The sequence below is a fragment of the Phasianus colchicus genome, chromosome 1 (assembly GCF_987193195.1).
Source record: "Phasianus colchicus chromosome 1, bPhaCol1.hap1.1, whole genome shotgun sequence".
NCBI classification, from domain to species: domain Eukaryota; kingdom Metazoa; phylum Chordata; class Aves; order Galliformes; family Phasianidae; genus Phasianus; species Phasianus colchicus.
In genome coordinates, this window is record NC_143436.1 from 138,266,443 (window position 1) to 138,281,910 (window position 15,468).

Below are 15,468 nucleotides of genomic sequence, written 5' to 3' on the forward strand. Positions count from 1 at the left end.
AAAAACAGAACAAAACCTTAACCATTTTGAGATTGAATCGACGCCTGACTGTGGAATAAATATAAGGCTTATTTTGTAATGCAAGACTGGAATGCAGCTATTCCAGGCCAGTCTATTTCAACAATAGGTGCCACTGTTTAAATAACGTGACGGCACTTCCTGTTTTAGCCAGAGTAAACATCGTCTGGGATTATACATTGAAGCAAAGTATTCATGCATAAATCCTTCTAATAAATGATTTTTAACTTCCAACTCTACTTGAGGTCACAGTGTTAGTGCGGGTTGAAAGCATTAAAGAGCATTCCTGTTGGATCTGTGTTTGTAAGAGGCACGTGAATTTTGAGATCTGTGAGTTGTTACCGCCTTGAGATACTGGCAGCACCCCAGGTGTCAGCCTTTCCCATTTCAGTGATGTCCTCCAATGGCAATCATCTGGAGCAGTCAGTTGCTTCTGAGGTGAGTCCCTAGGAGAAAACAATGGCCTGTGTCAGAAAGCTCTTTGACGTACATAGTATTTAGTGTAACGTAAAGGCAAATTTCTACGCTGTTTCATTCTGAATGGTTGCTGGAATTCCTGTAGCTTCCATGACAGTTACCAACCAAAACCAGTGTTAGTGAAGCTTCTGAAGTGGCAGTACAATGGGATGCGATGGATCTTAAAATCACACTTCTCTTTGAAAGTGTCATCTATTGCTGCAAGAGCAGTGCTTGACAAGGTGATGTTTAGATAGCAGCAAAGGAAGCTGGGGGCATCAAAGTATGGTAGGAATAGAGGAAACTGCAGGGTAAAGGGGAAGTCAAAAGGTCCCAGGTGTTGAAGTTGGGTTTTTTATGTTTTCATTTTTTTTAAATTCTTTTTTTCAAGTATAAGGAAAGCTGAGACATGGTACACAATGCATAGGAAACACTCTTCATTAACTCTATTGTTCACAGAACTATTGGTTGAGAGGAAGCGATAGCAAAAAGTCTGCCTGTGTATGTGACAATAATGAGAAAATATCTCTTTCCCAACACCATCGTGATGACCTAGAAATCATATTCTCATTGCTGGCTATGTTGTTGTTCTGGAGCTTAGCTAGTTATGAGCCAGTGCTTTGCGGAGTCACATAGCTAAAATCATCAGATCATTTTTGTTGTTTTCGTTTTCTTGGTGTAGACATTTGACTTGGCACAATGTATGTACCTGTCACTGTGTGTACTGATGGGTTACAGGCTACACAGGTTCACCAAGCCACTATCATGTGCAACCCCAACTTCCCTGGAGATGCTCTCTTCACAGCTGGTGAATTTACCAAAATGTAAGATCTTTCGACATCTCTACCACTCTTTCAGGTTTTGTGAAAATCACTGACTGATTCTAAAAATCACCTGGAGATATTGGCAAAATGTGAATAAGATTTTCTCAGAGTCTTTATCTTGAGAAGGTCAGGCTATAAAGGATGCTGTTAGACTTGAAAGCATTCACAGAAGAGCTACAGGAGGAACTGAAGACCTGGTAAATGTGTCTTAGGGTGACAGTGTTTGATTTATGCAAGAAAAACTTCAAAGTGATGAAACCTTATGATCTATTGTACTCAGAGAAGGGACCTTCTGATTGCATGATTACTTATTCTTAGCACAGTGACACCCAATGATTGGAAGCTAAAGGCTGATTTAGTGGGAAACAAGTAGTAAAGCACTTTTTTTGTTGCTGTTCATTATCATTAATCAGTGAACAGTTTCCTGTAGAATGCTGTGAGGATGTTTTTATCATTGTGAGTCCTTTGGGCTTGGTCTCGATTTCTTTCAAGAAAGTGCTCTGAGGATGCAATGAATATTATGAGCTCAGTGCACAACTTGACTAGTTGGCAGATTTAATCACGATAGTGAAGGAGGTCAGACTTTGCAGTTCTCATGATTTCTTTTGGTCCCCAGGTACAAGGATATACTTAATGCAAGTATGAACAGTTTGTGTAATAACTGGAATTATAAAGTTGATGTGGGCTTCTAATTACATCTGGTTATACCAGAATGCCCACCTGACCTTGTCCTCATTTGCATCCTGTTTTTCCCTGAGAAGTTCTAAAGTGACAATACACTAAGCATTTGTTTGAAGAGAGCATGCTTTGCGTCGTTTCTCATCACCAAAGATCTTAGTGTTGTATAAGACAACAGTGTAACTACACTTTGTGAAGTTGCCTTCTTTGGGATGGAATACTGTGGGTTTTAGCTGAGCATAGGACTCATGACTGGGCTTTCGTGGTAGAGCGCAAAATGGGACAGTGTGCAATTGGAAACTGTCAACAATATGCTTAATGCTTTATTCCTTCTAGGGTACCAGGTTGGTAAGGTATGCTCTGAGTGTGCAGGAAACTTCAGCTGCTGCTATATCCCATCCAGCTAGTCAAAGGATTTTGTCTTCCATTGAAATCCCATACCTTCCTCTCCAGACATCTTCTGGAGATTACTCTGTGGTGATTCAAATGTAGGCCCTCAGTTGGAAAAATCTAGATCATTGAATACTTTGAAATGCTATCTGTAAAAGCAATAGATGTATGCGTTTTTAAAGGAGAACACACCAGGCAGGATCATTGCAGGTGGGTATTTTCCTTATGTCTTAAAAATACTGGAGAGTCTGAAGAGTCCAGTGCTTCACAGCTGTGTTATTTCAAAGGACAGTGCTAAGTTACAGCTTGTCTGCATGACCCATTGGTGTTTCTGCAAAAGGATCCAAAACGTTGTTCCTGTGTTGCACACAGCATGTGATCCTAGGCACAGAACACTATAGCTCATCTCCAGGAGAGATGGTCCCCATTTCTGCTGAGGCTTATAAAGGGATAGGCTATAGCAGGAACCAGGAGCACCAAGAGCCAGTACTAATCAGAAGGAAGGACAGCAGTTGGTCTAGAAAAGTGTTACAGCAGCTCTGAAAAGCTGCACATGTATTGCCTTACATGTGTGCTGTTTCAGTGCATCTGAATTTTAGTAATTTTAGCATAATCAAATGTCACGATGAAGTAAGTGGTTCTATAGGAACCGGGGGAGAAATCCATACATATTAAGTCAACATTCTGTGACAGTTGTTTTTTACATGAATGGTTTATGAATTCTATTTAATCTCTCCTCTTGCCAAATCAGAGACATCGAGGAATATTTTTTTTAGTTAATTTCCTGGGAAAGTTTATTATAAACTTTGTCTTTTGATGGCTGTGATGTTTGTGCATCTTGGAATGAATAGCTCTATGTGCCTTGCTGGAAAAATTGAGATAAATTGAACTTAGCAAGCCTGATCTGTCTTTCTGTTTGGATAATGAGAGAAGACTCTACAGCTGTGTTTCTTGGCTGCCCCTCACAAACTTGGTGTACCTGAATACTGATCTAAATTTAATATTTTTCATGTGTTTTTTTCTTTTAAGAAAAAGTAGCTTTTCAGAATTGAGTGCTGTGATTTCACAGTTAGATGTATGATACCATATGAGTTGTGTGTAGGTTTTGTTGTTTTTCTTCTCTGTTTGGTTACTGTGCTGCCTATAATTACAGTGAGATGGATAAGTTAAGGGTTTTTTTAGCTAACTAAATCTGGACAGCATCAAGTTATCAGTAGTATATCTAGTATTTCTACATACAAGAGAGCATTTCCTTGAGATCTGTGACATAAATCACATAATCTTAGTCCAGTTCTCTTATCAAAATTAATTCAGTGCATCAGCAGTACTTTGGGACTTGGTTGGCAGCTTAACTGACATCAGGTTTCAGTAGAGGTGATGAATCAGCTTAATTTCAACTCCCTGATGCAAGTACTGCATCTGGAAGAAAGATCAAAACCCTTTAATTATAAGTGCTGTTAATCAAGACCACAGATCATCTGATTGTTCAAATAAATGAAGTCAAAAGTTGTTTTGACCTGTTTCAAAGTTATGTTTTTAAAGTATTAAAAGTTGTACCTATCTCTGTTGAGCCAAGGCATGCCAAGTACAGAAGGTTGGAGCCTCCACATAGATTGAATAATTACAGCTTAATTTCTTTTGACCTGTGAGTTTATTTGATCTCTTCATTTAGAAAGGTGTATTTGCTGCTGTGAGTACATACATTTAATTAGGTAGAAAAATGATATAAGAATGTATGAAAGAATTGTCAAAGATTACTTAGTAGAAAAAACATTATATTTGGACTAGATCGTACTGAGGAAACTTGCTGGGCATTCAGTTTGTCTGCCTTTGTTGAAGTCATCTCATTCCCATCCCTTGCCTTCATGTTCTCCCTCTTGCTCCGCTGTCACCCTAAGAGTTGTTGAGATTTGATCCAGTAGGATTGCTGCACCCCGTAGTCAAAGGATGTTGTTGGCATGAAATTTTGATGCTTTTCTCCTACATATGCTCTCTTCAGGCTCTCTTAACTGGGAGAGACAGAGGTCTGACCATGGAAGTTGCATACCAGTGTGTCAGATCTTTTGTTCTTCTTCTTTATGTTACCATCTGTGGCCAACCTGAGATAGCTGTTTGACTTGACTGTACTTGCCACCTAGGAAGAAATCCTTACTCAACAATTAGACAGAAAAACCTTTATGAAGTTAGGGATATGCTCCTTCTGTTGTGCTTTTTTCTTTGTTTCTTCTATTTGAATACTTCCCTCCTTGTCTCCTCCAGGGTATCTTATTTTCTTCTGTCTTAAATTCTGTAAGGCTTCTGGTCTTAGTCTCTCATAACTTTTTTACTTACCACATAATCAGATCCTTGTCAGTAGACTCAAAAGCTCTTTCTTTGATTGATTCCTAAATTGCTTTTTTGGTTACTTTCGCCCTGCCGTGTATCACAGTTTCTGAATGAATTTCAGTCATTCCAAAACTAGCTTCTTCATTTTGTCATCCATCTTTTTGTATCATTATCAATCTGCCTAATGTTTGGAGATGTTTGTGGCCTCAGATGACTGGTGGAGGGGAAAATCAGGACATGCTTATGCAGCTTATTTTGTTTGCTTATGTGTTCATGCATGTACTCAAGGAAATCTATGAGTGTCCTGGAAGTTGCCAAATGCAAATAGTTCCTTCATGGATGCAGATGAAACTTGAGCAGACTTCAAGTCAAAGATTACTGCAGTTTGCTTTCCATGAAACCTGCATATCCCATACAGTACACAGTGCATTGTCTCGAGGCCAGCTGGTATTACCAAGCAAAAGAAAAGGAGATGGGAGACTTTGGTGTCACTAGCCAGCTTCATTAAGCAGGCTATAGTTGCCTTGCTGTGTCTCAGACTTGCATGCTGTGTTTTGGTCTTCGGTCTTTTTTTCTTCCTTATCTGCTGTACAGACAGTATCTCACTTCTTCCATTTCGTGTTGCCTTAGGCTGCAGTCAGCTGAGCTAAAGCTGTTGTTGAGGCACTAATCGTTGTCAAGGCTGCATATCATAATTGTAATCATTTTGTGCTTTCCTCTTTATACGTTCCTCACCATGCTGCTTTCACACAAATGCTTCTGCAGCTGCCTTGATGTATTGACCTGTTCTTTGGCTTCCTGCCATACTGTATCAAATTGGATTTTTTTTTCTTTCCTTACAAGAATCAATATAGTTCTGCCATTAGGCAAATTCATCCTTTCCTGTTAGCACCTACTCTTTTGTGTTGCTCTTGCCTTATAATTTTTACATACTAACTGCTTTGCTGCGACTTATATTTGAATCTTCTGTCTCCTCTGAAAATTAATGTGTGCTACAAAATTCTCCTCCTCCTCACCATTTCTCTTTACTCTCCCATAGCTCAGCTCTTGCTCCCTGTTAATAATTGAGGCTGTAAGTCAGAGAACAAGGCAGGAGGAAATGCTGATGTCAGTGCCAGTAACAGTCACTAAATCAGTGCAATTCAGAATTTTGGCAAGCTTGTGTCTTTGCTGAAGCCCTCAGGGCACTGTCACTGAAGATATTTTTTATTTTTATTTTTAAATATATTAACCTAACTAAAAATGTTTCTGAAGTGGCTTTTAGGGAACTTGCAGCTCTTCTGTAATTGTCTCATAAACCGGATGAACTGCTAATGAATTAACTCCTTGTCCTGTCAGAACAGTAGGGCTAACACCCACTTTTTATTCTGTTTTCTTTATTTAGTACAGAGTACAGATGGTGCTCTGCGAATGTATGGTTTCAGGAGTCATTCTAGAATGATATTGGGAAGCAGTTTTGATGGTTCAAATTGTAGAACAGCTCCCATATTAATAGCAGAGAAAAGTCCATGTGATTTTAAACTATCAAGAAATGTTTAGACTTACACTGACATGGTACATTTTTTTGCAGTTTATCTGAAGTGATCCTGGTTTGAGCAATACATATATATCAACAATATTTCTTCTTCTATATGTGTAATAAAATGATTTTTTGCAGCGCCTGTAGTTTTTCTGTAGTATCTCTAGTATTATTCACTTCAGCTTGTGAAACAGGGGCTGCCCTCACTACTTTTTCTTTGCGTTCTAGATATTATTAGTTGGCCGTGTATGAATATTTGTTCCTGTTTTGCTTCAAAATGTCCCCAGTAAATATCTTGGAAATGAATCGTTGCTCGAACCCAAACAATTAAATCCTCTTCCTCTGCTGTGCCTGAAGGAAGTCACCATTAACAGTCCTGTGTTAGTGAGAGTTATGTGTGCATGGCAGAAGTGCTGTCACATGAATGGCAAAAAGTGACCAAAATGGCAAAAAGAGCCAATTAAGCTCCTATTAACTCTCTAAGAGGTTAAGGGGATGACATGTGTTTTATTGTTTGTAAGCCAGAACACGTTTGTTCATTAGAAAATGCAAACAATAATACTCCCTAAAGGAGAGTGGTTTTCCTATAGGAGCAGTAAAAAGAGATGGAGGGGCATGCTTAAGAGAAGCAGCGTGGTTGAGGATTCATTAAAGGCTCTGGCTTCTTTACTGGAGAGACGGAGAACTGTAGTGCAGAAGTGGGTTGAAAAATTACATTGATAGAAATGAATAATGATGTGTTTTGTTCAGGATTGCTGTCTTTATTGGGACTTTCTACCATCCTTTCCCAAATTCACTCTAGCAAGCACAGCCAATGGTCATCAGACACCATGTAGTACTGTAGCATACTGTGTTAGAGCAGGACATAAGATGAAGGTGAGCCACAACACATCACTGTGGGCTGTAGATAATTTCTGGTATGTTGGATCCACTTCCAAAGGCAGCTGGTTGATTCCCAGTGCGAAAAGCAGAGAGGTGAAAAGCATTTTAAGAAACTGATGTTTGAAACTAACTTTGGTAGAAGCAGATAACTTCCAGAAGAATAGGTATTTTTGAAATCATCTCTTACTAGTGTTAACTTAGCAGGAATGGACATTACCTTTTGGCTTCAAATGTTCATCCAGAGGATATAAGGCTGGAATCATCCATTGATGCTGCACTGTTACCATCCTAATTCCCCAGGAACATGGTCAGAGCATTGCCCACGTATGGGTTGGTATGGAAACTTTCAGGACATTGAGGTATAATTACTGTAGTTTTTAGATGGTGGATGCAGAGTGCAATTTATCACCAGTATTGAGTAAATTGTGAAAATGTATACCTTGTTCCAGAAACCATAGGCCTCTCAGTTAGCATAGTGTCAAAAATGTTGAGTGTTTGTTCTATCCTGAACAGATCCAACAGATTACTATTCAGAAGTGAACAGTTCAAGATAGAACAGTTGGTCAGACCAAAAACCCAGGAAGCTCTGAGTATGTCTGATAAAGAATTACAAGTCATGCTGTGATACACTCTGCTGGCCTCCTGAAATTTATGATTCAGGGAATTCCTGAGCTAGACGTAGTATCTTTTTGCATAGTAGTTGTGGAGGCAGATGCATCCAGGTAAAACCACTTTAAAGCACATGAATATGACTGGCTTAGCAAGGTCTTGGTCCCATGCAGATCAAGGGAGTAAGGAGAAGACACTGGAACAGTTCCTGCTTGCAGTGCTAGAAGGAAGGTGATTCACAGACCTAAGAGCAGCAGCCATATACCAGCATGGCTATGAGATTGGCCAAGGTATGCTTGGAAGTCTGTCATGCAGTGATAACTTCAAAGTCATCATGCAAGTCTGCGCTGAAAGAGAAAAGACATTCAAAAAGAACTGAATGTGACATGTTTGATTGCCCCAGAAAAAGTACTCTTAGTGGCTTATATGTTGCAAGATGATCCTATGGTTGGTAGGAAATAAAAAAAAGAAACTAAGAAAGTAAGTCACATACCCTGAACTTTGGAATGTCCCTTACTATGTAAATACCTAGCCATAAGCCAAAGATGCATTCTTTGGATCACAGTCATGACAAATGTGCCACAAAGTCATCTTTTAAGTTGGTAATTCTCAGTCTAGTCAGACTTGCTGCACAAAGCACTGAATATTCAAGTTGTGACTAGGTCACTAGAGCAAGCAATGAGGGGGGAGTCTCTTGACTTCAAAATGATTTGGGGAAGAATGTGAGTATAACCAAAACAAACTCAGATGAGACAAAGCCTTCATATAAAGGAAATCTGTATCTCACTCACATGAAATGGTGGGTGAGCAGATGCTTCAAAGGAACAATAATAAAATCTGCTGAGCATTAAGATTTATCTTAGGCATCTTGTATGTATATGAAAACAGTTACAATAACATGGATTATGTTCATTATTAGGTTGTGTAGAAAAAGTGTATTTTCTGTTGAGGAATCACAGTGAGAAAAAAGTCCGATTTCAGATAGGTGAGTGGGAATGCTGTAGTGTTCCTAGGTTGAAGCTGTGAGGGAAGAGCTGAGCTGGCTAGGTACTCTGGAAGTACCTTGGGCTGCCATTTCCTGGGGAAATGGTTTGATCTGGAAAGCTGTACGTGCAGCTGTATCCCTTCTCATTCCTCTTGTCCATGTCTGCCTTTGCATTGGTTGCACATCCTGGCTCCCAAAGATGCTGATGACACATGTGCGTCCCTGACTAATCAGAAAACCTATAATTTTCAAATGATTTTTGTGATTCCAAGAAAGGGGTGTGGAACTCCCACAGACTTGGATCACCCTGATGTTGCTTGCCTGTGTTAGGCCTGATCTTGAGGTATGATCATTTTAGAGGCTCTCAGAGAGTACAGCCTACAGCTCTTGGTTGGCAGCTGGGAGGAAGGAATGTCTGAGTGTTCAGCGGTGAGCTGCTTAGTCTTTGATGAAAAATCTTCCCTTTTCTCAAAAACTTCTGCCCCTGCCTCTCCCTTGACTTCTGTAATCATGCAATTCAAAGGCAAGGGGACATACTCACAATGTGTTTGGGTTTGAGGTTTTCTCTTACCCTCTGGGAATTTTCCAAAGCATATTTAGTTTTGTGAAGGTTTGGTCATGAACCACATCGAAAACTGAAATCTCTTGTTCCTTGAAACCTGTTAATTTTATAAACCACAAGTAAAATATAGCAGGCAGCTGTGTTAAGAGTTTTCCCATATGACCTGCCAGTAACCTTAGCCCAGCCCAAGCACATGCTAGCTGCAAGGGATTGCTAACCATGTCCCAGCTGGGCTGTAGACAGCTAATGAGCAGAAACTACCAGTTGGACGGAAGAGGGTCTAGCAGCCACCAGACATTTTCGCTCTGGGGGCTGATGAGTCAACTTGTAATTTGTGAATAAGCTTGATTGCCTAGACTTTTTTCATTATCTTGCTACATCTATATTAAATTAATTCTGCAGATGATTTGAGCAAGAGCTCTAATCATTTTTACTGTCTCTTTTCACTGCTTCCTAGTCTATCCACCGCTTTAGTAGAGAAAGTAGTATACTTTTTTTTTCCTTGTAATCCAGATATCAACATTATTAATATGATACCAGTGTGGGAGAACTGGGGCTTTGTTTTATTTTATCTCTGAGTAGCTGTCATTTTGTTCTAGCTCTTTTCCGGCTTATACATTAAAGCAAGTATTTTGGTAACAGACTGGGAGAGAAGGAATGTTAATTTACCTAACAACTTTCCCATGGCTGAAGAAAATGGCCATAACGAAAGCAGATATAGAATTACAACTACTAGTTTCTTACAACTAGAGCATGTTTGTGTTTTGCTGACTTCTATTGCCTTTCCTCACAGTACTTAGTAAGAGACAAGACCCAAAATGGACCTTTCTCCAGACATTGCCTTCCTTCCTCAATCTCCTGTCTTCAGACTTTTGCCTGCTTTCTCCAACATCCTTAAACAATAACTCTTTAAAAATTACCTGAAAGGCTTTGAATACCATTCATGTCGGTGTCTGTTTCCTGTTTTTCCACACTTTGTTTCTTTCAAGGTTGTTTTTGCTTTTTCTTATTCCCACTGCACACAGAGAAACATCTTACTCTAAGTCATCATGGCTTTAAGAGAATATCTGTGCATACTGATTTATTTGGTTGGTTGGTTTGGCTTCTGTTTCTTGGTGTTTTGTTTTGTTGTCTTTTTTTTTTCCCAGAGAACACAAAACACTACCCTACTATTTTAAACACATCTCTGATCTAGCCTAGAACTGTTTCTAATATTTGCTGCTGAATGATGCTTCAAATATGGCATGGTAGTTCCAGTGTTACACCCTTCTTGATCAGTTTGGGCATTCCTGAGCAGAAGGAGGCTTCTGGACTGTTACACTTTCATAGCTCCCTGCAAACCTGCAGTTCATTATCTGTATAATCTCACTTCGAAGCCCTGTGTTCTTTTGGCCTCTGTGACATCCTGTGACAATATGTTTTGCAATCTCATTATGCATTGTGTGGAAAAAGAACTTCCTTTTGTTTATTTTAAACCTGCTGCCTGCTCATTTCATTGTTGCTCCCTAATTCTTGTTTCGTGAGGAAATGTTCTTCACATCATTCATGATTTTATGAGCTGTTCATGAATGGATAACGTCTGTCTTCTGAGATGAGTCATACAAAGATGGAGAGCACACGAAATCAGGAGTCATTCTGTGTTCTGCTTAGTTTTTTAGAGCACAGCTGATTCAGGATGCCAGAGCCCAGTGTTACCGTGTTCTCTCTGACCAGCTAATGATACTGCTTGTTGTTGTAACCATTGGTGACAGCTGAAGTGATGGTGTCAGAGTACCATCCACAAAAACCATAAGGCTTTTTTCTAGGTGGTATGAGAGTAAACCCTCTTGTTGTGCATGTGTATACTTAGAGTATGCTTGTATGTATGGATAACTTCATGCTTTCCAGCATTCAAATGCATCTCTGATTTTATTATGTAGTGCTCTATGTGTCCTCAAGTTTAGATCACGCTGCCTGGGATCCTTTTCTATTGTCCACATAGTCTGAAAGGACTGCTTTTATTAAAACAGGAATAATTCTGTCTCTGAACATGCTTTCATTGTGTAACTTTCAAATAACTCTTCCTGTATGGATGAGAGCTGACTTGGAAACCATTCATGAACAGCAGAAAATTGGCTGACTGCTAGAAAGCCATTGAGCTAATGTTTCATTTCAAGGAACTTAAAGGCTGCCTTAAGGAAGCAGTGGAAGGGGGTTGGGGTTTGACACTGACACATAGTGTGCTGTTCTTCTGTTCACATACGAACATGTTCAAACCATCCAGAAGAATGACCAGCAGGCATGCTCACAGAGTGTTTCTCTGTGAACACAGTGTTGTTAGGATAAAGAGTACTGGCAAAGAAGTGACCTTTCCTGCACTCACAAGAAAAATCCAGCTGGACCTGACTCTTCTTAAAGACTTTCTGCTCATACTTATGGGTTTTCCATCTGTACTTCTTGCTACTCTGCCTGAAGGCTGTAGTGTGGAGTTCCCTGTAAATCTTCTTTCTATCCATGCTTACCTTTTTTGAATATAAAAAGTAGTGTTTTCATTTCAAGTTGGAATGCTTGGGGACTGTTTGTATCAAGCCAATTATTTAGCCTTCATTCTTTATCCTAGGTCAGGGAATCCAACTGTAAATATAATGTACTACTTCCTCTGCCTGTGTGTGGCACCTTAGAGTGATCTTCAGGATTTTTGTACTTGCTGTGTGAACTTATCTAGATTGGATTAGGGCAGAACTTCCTCTGGTAAAAGTAGGTGTCTGTATTGGATCCATCACTGTAGTCATCCCTTTATGTGGAGTAAGTAAAAGTTCTGTGGTTAAGCTGCCTTTGAAGCCCACACCATATGTTACAAAATATTTCCTTTGTGGATAAAATTGTGGAACGCTGTTACTGAATTTTGTCTACTGATTTATTTTTTAAATCAAAGCTGCTGTCATTGAAAGCAGTAAAATGGATCTCAGTGTTTTGCTGATTTCATAGCACCCGGGTACCTTTTATACCGTGCCAGAGGAGTATCACTCTTCAAGAGTAGTGCTACTCCCCGGTTTAAAGCAGAGCTTGTTTCAGGTGGGAGAGCCCTGGCATTAACCTCTCTGCTTTTATTTTCAGTTTGTGCTTCATTCCTCAGTAGGTTTTAGCTTTACGGAATATTTTTTCATTGGTTGTGTTGTTTTGTTTTGTTTTTTTCCCAAAGAGATGTTGAAATCAGAGTGCGAAAGTACAGATTTCTCACCTTGGCTTGCAAGAGAAACCCATTTGTTATGTTTTGTCCCTGCAGTGTCTGTTCTTTGACTTCTTCAGTGGAAAGCTGCTGGATGTGTTTCTTTTTTCTATTTTGTTTTTTAAAAATTTAATGGACGAAGATGGATAAGACATGCTGTCTGTGTTAACATACAGTTAACACAGCCTGTGCCAAATCCTGTCCAAAGAGTGGAGGCCTTCGTGGACATGATTCTGATAAATTACTTGACTACTGCAGGGATGTGTGCGTGTGATTTTTCTTTTTAATCCTTTGTTACAGAAATAAACTCTGATTATTACTGTCTGCTGAATAAATTGTTAGAGACTTTACAAGTGTTGACTATTCCCATCTTGACAGCATACTTTTTTTTTCATGAACCTTAAGCTCCTACTTGAACAGTAAGAGTCCTTCAAGTTAAGGTTTCTCTGCAATTTAACTTTAATTTTGTCCATATTAAAGTTATTAAGACCATACAATTTCAACTTTTAGTTACGTATTAGAGGCTTGTGCTTAGCTACATTTCAGTTCTCTAGTAAAAGATATTGTGAAAACGGAGCAGGATAAAGATGCATTGCTTTTGTTTTCATTCCACTCTCTTCCTATTTTATTGATCTGCTTGTCTGCATTTTTTTTCTTCTTTTTACAGAGTTTTAGAATGCCAAGGCCTTCCCATCGTGAATGGGCAATGTGATCCCTATGCCACTGTTACCTTAGCAGGACCTTCCAGGCAAGTATTGCTCATTCAAAAATTTTCATTTCATAAGGATATTTTCTGTTTCCTTTGTCTAGAAACCTTTATTCTCAGGTAGACAGAATATTTAGACAGCAGTGAAATGAAATATTTATGTGTCTATGTATGAACTACTAGGGTAATCTGATGCTTAATTCAGTTTTGTTTTACATAAAGGTCTGAATAATCTCTGAATAATTTTAATATCTTGGAGTATGTAATTTGTGGTTAGGTTTAATTTGTGCATCTTCTCACCTCACAGTTGGAGGCCATTTTTCGTTAACAAATTTATTGCTTAATTTTGGGCAAGGACAGAAGAGAAAGCTGAATACATCAACATCTTGGAGAACGTGCGCATTTGTATATGAATATTAAGGGTCTTTTATGCTTTTGGGGTGTGACAAATTAAGGTATATATAGAAAACCCTAGGTAGCTCAGTCCTGTAATTTGATATGTGTGGATGTAATAGCATGGATAAAATTTTAGATTCTGCATAATCATATTCAGCTTAAATTTTCTTGTTCTTTTCCAGAATTTATCATGCTGTTGGATGTCACAATTTTGTTTCTGTTTATGTAGAGGGTCACCTTTCATGTCTGTGACATATTAGAAAAAAATCACAGCTCTCCTCTGAACTCCAAGAATTTTGTAGCATAGGCTACAACGTATAACCTATAACATTTTACAATAATTTATTAAAATCAGCAGAAGTGAGATGCGTTCTTGACAAATACCTTGCACGCAGAAGAATCTTTGAGGCTGGTCTGCATTCCTCATTTTTCCTAGGTGTCCTATGTTATTTGTATCCTGATGAGCAGTGTAAATTGTACTCTTTGACTCTTCAAGCATATAATTTCTTTCAGATGGCACTGGGTGTTAATAGCTGAAACTATATGGAGATCTCTTGACTAACTGTAGTATCCTTGAATGTCCAAACTTGCCTCTCTTCATCTGTTCCCCCTCCCCTGCCCAGTCTGGATAACATATGACAGCTGATAACATACTTTGCTTTAAAATAAGGAGCACAGCTCCATCTTGTTCCTATCTGTTTTTGTTTCATTTTCTGTTTGGGAGAGAAGGCTTGCTTCCTATCTTCAGCAAGCAGCATGCAGCTTATTCCTAGCCAGTGCTTTAATTGCCCAATAATTGTGCCTGCCTTAATCGTCTCCCGTTCTACATCCTGCTTCCCAGTCCCCTCCTGATGGGCTTATCAGTAAAGAGGTTGATTGGCAAGTGTGACTGATGAGATGGGATAGGCAATCAGCCCCATGTCCTGCAGGCGATTAGTCTCTTATCTCTCATCTCCTCCTAGGAACAGTGAGGTATTTTTAATCTGTGTATCATTCTCTTCTCTGGCTTTTTCATTGCCTCCCCTTTTAGGAGAGGGAAAGCTGCTTTTGTCGCTGTATTTTATGCAGTGCCAAGCATAAATACATCAACAAATGCTCTGTTGTTTATTCTGTAGTTTGTACTTATAGAGCCAACAGATCTCTCAGCTGGAGCTGGTTCTGGGAAAGCACTGTATACTTGTGGGCTGGGCCTTTCAAATCACACCGGAAACATGTAGCAGCAATAGAAATTTAACCCAGCTTTGCTTGCCCGCTGTATATGTATGTGTCCAGTTAATAAAAACACTTACAGGCTACCTAAGCAGCTTTGCTGCACGAGAAATGAGAGAGAGATTCTGGAATGAAATGATTAGTAGGTCAGTTTTCCACTTGGTTGGTGCAGCTCTCCATCTGTGTCTGTTTTATCTGTGCTTTGTTGCTGGAGAGCTTTAGGGGAAGATGTCACACAGGACAGTACAGTTTCTCACTTGTATGTAACTCGAACAAATAAGCATAGGTTTGTAGCATTTGATAATCATCAAACTGGCTGGCTGATGTAGAATACATTGGCTGGCTCTAGCCCATTAGCAAGCAGTTAGATGTCTGTATTCTAAAATGCAGATACAGGTGGATGATGCTGCCTAGAGACAAATGAATGAGCAGTCCTAAACTTTGTCAGGCCTATTCCCCAGTGGTTTGAGGGATCATAGAATACGTAAGACAACAGAATCTGGATAAAATGGAGGACTGCCACGTGTTGTTCCTACAGAGCGGTAGAAATTAGAGACTTTTGCTCAGCACTGCTCACTGTAATTCAACAACATACCATTTACTAGGGGCTGTTGTGGCTGCAGGGAAGAGAGTGGTATATACCAATTAAAATCTGTCTTTTTAAGTTTATAAAAAGTGAGGCTTTAAAAAGAAGCCTGAAG

The 15,468-nt window shown here is 39.3% G+C and overlaps 1 protein-coding gene across 2 annotated transcripts in view; it reads left to right on the forward strand.

The window, feature by feature from the left end:
- RASA3 (RAS p21 protein activator 3) overlaps positions 1 to 15,468 on the forward strand; it is a 176,886-nt gene that overhangs the window by 128,494 nt on the left and 32,924 nt on the right. For both annotated transcript variants that reach the window (XM_031605145.2, XM_031605144.2), the window contains exon 6: positions 13,124 to 13,204. In XM_031605145.2, coding sequence (XP_031461005.1) covers positions 13,124 to 13,204 — 81 coding nt within the window. The remainder of the gene's footprint in view (positions 1 to 13,123; positions 13,205 to 15,468) is intronic.